The sequence below is a fragment of the Cyprinodon variegatus genome, unplaced genomic scaffold, assembly GCF_000732505.1.
Source record: "Cyprinodon variegatus isolate N-32 unplaced genomic scaffold, C_variegatus-1.0 Scaffold1516, whole genome shotgun sequence".
Classification (NCBI taxonomy): Eukaryota; Metazoa; Chordata; class Actinopteri; order Cyprinodontiformes; family Cyprinodontidae; genus Cyprinodon; species Cyprinodon variegatus.
In genome coordinates this window covers 20057-23904 of record NW_015151969.1, presented here as the reverse complement: position 1 = coordinate 23904, position 3848 = coordinate 20057, and the positions used below count along the sequence as shown (strand labels likewise).

The 3848-nt window shown below is 44.8% G+C and overlaps 1 protein-coding gene across 1 annotated transcript in view; it reads right to left on the bottom strand.

Moving 5' to 3' along the window:
• The window catches only part of LOC107103734 (neural proliferation differentiation and control protein 1-like), an 18789-nt gene extending 15375 nt beyond the window's left edge, over nt 1-3414 (bottom strand). Inside the window, exon 1 of the mRNA XM_015403543.1 lies at nt 3099-3414. Within this exon, the coding sequence (XP_015259029.1) occupies nt 3099-3168 (70 nt within the window). The 5' untranslated portion in view covers nt 3169-3414. The remainder of the gene's footprint in view (nt 1-3098) is intronic.
• Nucleotides 3415-3848: the final 434 nt, after the last annotated feature.

Genomic DNA, 3848 nt, shown 5'->3' with positions numbered 1-3848 from the left:
TGGCTCAGGTTATCCTGAGCTATCTCTATAGTTATGCTGCTATAGGCTTAGACTGCTGGAGGACATAGGGACCCCTTTTTCATCATTCCAGTTCATTCTATCTATATTCTGCAATATCTGTTAGTTCAATCTCTTCGATCTTTTTCTCATCATAGTAGCTTCATCTGGTCTGTTCCTGTTTGGCTGTGACATCATACTGGATAGAAATATCAGCTGTGCTGCTGTCATCAAAACCTTTGCTTATAGATATTGGAGCTTGACCTGTTTTCCAGTGTAGTCCTGTTTCTCTACCTGTGACTAACTGGATGTGCTCTCTTCATCCTATGACATGGGAGCTGGCTGTGTTTTTCCTGGATGGGGCCGCTTGTGGAGCTGGTTAACAGTTGCTTTTTGTATCTCTGCTTCTTTTTCTATGTCTGCTTCTGTCTCATTGAACCCCAGTCGCCCTCAGCAGATGGCCGCTCACACTGAGCCTGCTTATCCCTGTTCAAAGGGAGTTTTCCTCTCCACTGTCGCTACAAGCGTGCTTAGTGTGAGGGATTGCCTTCAAATCAATGAGTCAATAAAATCAGCTGGTTTTCCTTAGATAGAAAACCAATTTGAACCAATCTGACTGGACGATCTGGTGAATTGTCTCTGTAAAGTGCCTTCAGATGACGTGTTGTGGATCGGTGCTATACTTTATAAACTGAACTGAACTCATTAAAAAGAAAACAGCAACAAAATATAAAGAACAAACTTGAAAAACCTGATAAGACAAAAGGAAACCCAAGTAAACATTTTTTCTTCTATTTTATTTTATGTAATTTTGACCGTGTATTATTTCTGTTCACTCTATTTATAAACAAATGAGGTAAATGTCAATAAAAAGTTCAATGCTAAAAAAAAGGTTTTCCTTCTAACCTTTCTATTGGAAAACTGTGTTTGATCAGAGCTTGAACATCACGGTGCTGTTGCCTAGCAATACCACTAACTGGCCATAGATGTTGGTTTTATAGATCAGATCCTCTGGAGTCTACATGCCAAATACACGACTTAAATCAGCTTTTATTTCCCCAAACAAAACAAAACCTCAGCAGGAAAAACGAAATAAAGAACAATCGGGTTCAACAGGTGGACTTGGAACTGGCTGTTGATCATCGCAGGATTCACAGCAGGTCTGAACGTAGAAACAAAGACATCAAATCAAAGAAAAGTCTACAGTAATCATGAGCTGAAGGACTAACGGAGTCCCACTAAGACCAGTTTGCTGAAGACAAACCAGCACACCCAGTACTGGACAGACACCTGCAGACGTCACGCTCTGCTCCAGCTCTTCAGCTGACAGGAGGAATGTGTTCCTGAGAGCGTCCAGATGACGCTCACGGCTCCCCCACCATAACCGAGCGCCTCACACCAGCTCCAGTGACACATCCCCTTTGGCCTCTTTTGTTTCCCAGACAGCTCCTAATAGGATCCTGTCATCCAGCCTTCCTGGAACACGCAGAGACTCGCGTCACAGAGAGCCTGCCACCGTGGCACCACCTCTTCATCACAACAGGCATCTGCAGGCCCAAAAGCTTCCTCATTAAGCTCTTTATCCATCTGATACTTTCACTGTTATTGTTGTGAATCATCCTTTGATGATAGAAAGATCCAAACATCCAGATCACAAACATGTCTGCACTCAAAATGTGTTAAATGTCCCAATACCTTCTGCTCTCTATTAATAAATCCATTCATTTAATCAGCTCCCCTCAGCTTGGAGGTATCTCCATATAAACAGATCTCTTACCTGGAAGCTGGAGTTCAGTTTGAACTCAAACATTAATGACTTCAACATGCTGATTATCTGCTCTAAAAACACAGCAGTAAGTTATGAATAACTGGATGAAGTCACGAGGTGAGTGTTTCAGTAGGTTAATGAGGTCACAGACTGAAACACCTCCTGGATGGATGCAGGGATCGTCTCCTAGGCAATACTAGGAAGTTGCCTAGGGCCCCTTAACACTTTGTTTACATGTATGGTTAATAAAACTATTCCTTATTTTTGCACATTAATTATGTTTTTGATAAAAACCCTTTTGCTAAAATGCCATCAGAACGCTTAGAATATTAAGTCTGTTGCAGCCCCGACCTTCAGTGTCCACCATATTGGATCAGTCCATTTGCTGCACATGTTCATAAAGGTCCAAACAGACAGCAGCATGCAAAGAGCAGTGTTGCTAACTTAGCACTTTAGTCGCTATATTTAGCAACTTTTCAGACCCCTCTAGCACTTTGATTTCAAAAAAGGCCTAGCGCCAAATCTAGCGACTTTTTCCTGCTACTGGAGACTTTGGAGACAACATCTAAAAGCAGCGAACTCTGCTCTCCAGAGCGAGTAGATTGGTAACCCCGCCTCCTGCTCTCCTCTATCTTGTCTGCTGTCATGATTCATGCAGCTATTATTTCATCCAAATGAAAAATGGAGAACAGAGAAGCAGATCATGGCTTGTCTACAGTGAAAAGAAGGACTGGGTTATTTACTTTGGCCTTTTTGGAAACACAGGAAGGAGCAATCAGCTAAGTGAGCTTAGTGCTTGGAAAAAAAACTTCCATTCCTTTAGAGACAGCATGAAAAGTCCGCTGAGTACAAAACATAGAGAGGAAAACAAGAAGAAAAGGGACAAAATGTAGAACAAATAATGGATGTCTATTCTATTAACATTTCTCTATCTGTAGAATGGATCTATTTTATGTGTTGTCTTCTCAGCTCATAGGGCCCCCTGCCTGTCTTTGCCTAGGGCCCAACATTTCCTAAATCCGCCCCTGTCTCCACTGCTCCTCAGCTGGATGTGAGGAACAGCACCTGCTCCGCTCAATGCAACAGTCATAATTATAATAATAATCATAATAATAATGATAAATATAATTATAATTGAAGCTTTGGAGGAAAGCTACGTTTTCAGGCTTCTAGCAATAAGATCTAAACTAAACTCTGTGTTCTCTGAGGCTCTGTGTTGAACAGCTGGAGGAAGCAGGCAGCAGCAGATAGCAGGGAAATAATGGAGCCCTATCAGTAACGGTCAGCAGCAGCAGCCTTTCGGCAGGAACCAGCTCCGCTCTCATTTCCTTACCTGTCAGGCAGGAGCTGAGGACCAACAGGGCCGCAAACACCGCAGCCCGGCCGAGCAGCGGGCTCCGCATCCTGGCCTCAGCTCCGGCGGAGCGCGGAGACCGAGCGGAGGAGGAGGAAAAGGACGAGAGAGAGGAGGCAGATGCTGCGGAGAGGAGTCGGTCCGGATCATCCCTCCATCCCCTGGTTCCTGAGGGAGGAGAGAAGCTCTGACAAACCGGGGAACCAGCAGCAGAAGCGAGGAGGGTGTTGTGGACTTGGAGGGTCGGATCGTGTTGACTCCGTTTGGCTGAGGACAGACTAGGAGCTGAAGCGTGTGACGTAATGACGTTGCTGCGTCCTCCGCTGCTTCAGGTGCAGCTGCCGCGTGCGCGAGTTCTATTACTGGCCACTGAGCCGGGAGGTGATTAGTGGGATCCATCTGTTAAAGGTAAACTGGAGCAGGCTGTAACTGGATCACTGGTTCCGCTTCTTATGGACTGAATGAAAAACAGTGAGGTTACCAGACTGTCCCCTCTGTGTCTCCAACCCCAGTTCATGGACAAGATTCACTGGATGATGGATGGATGGATGGATGGATGGATGGATGATGGATGGATGGATGATGGATGGATGATGGATGGATGGATGGATGATGGATGGATGATGGATGGATGGATGATGGATGGATGATGGATGGATGGATGGATGATGGATGGATGGATGATGGATGGATGATGGATGGATGATGGATGATGGATGGATGATGGAT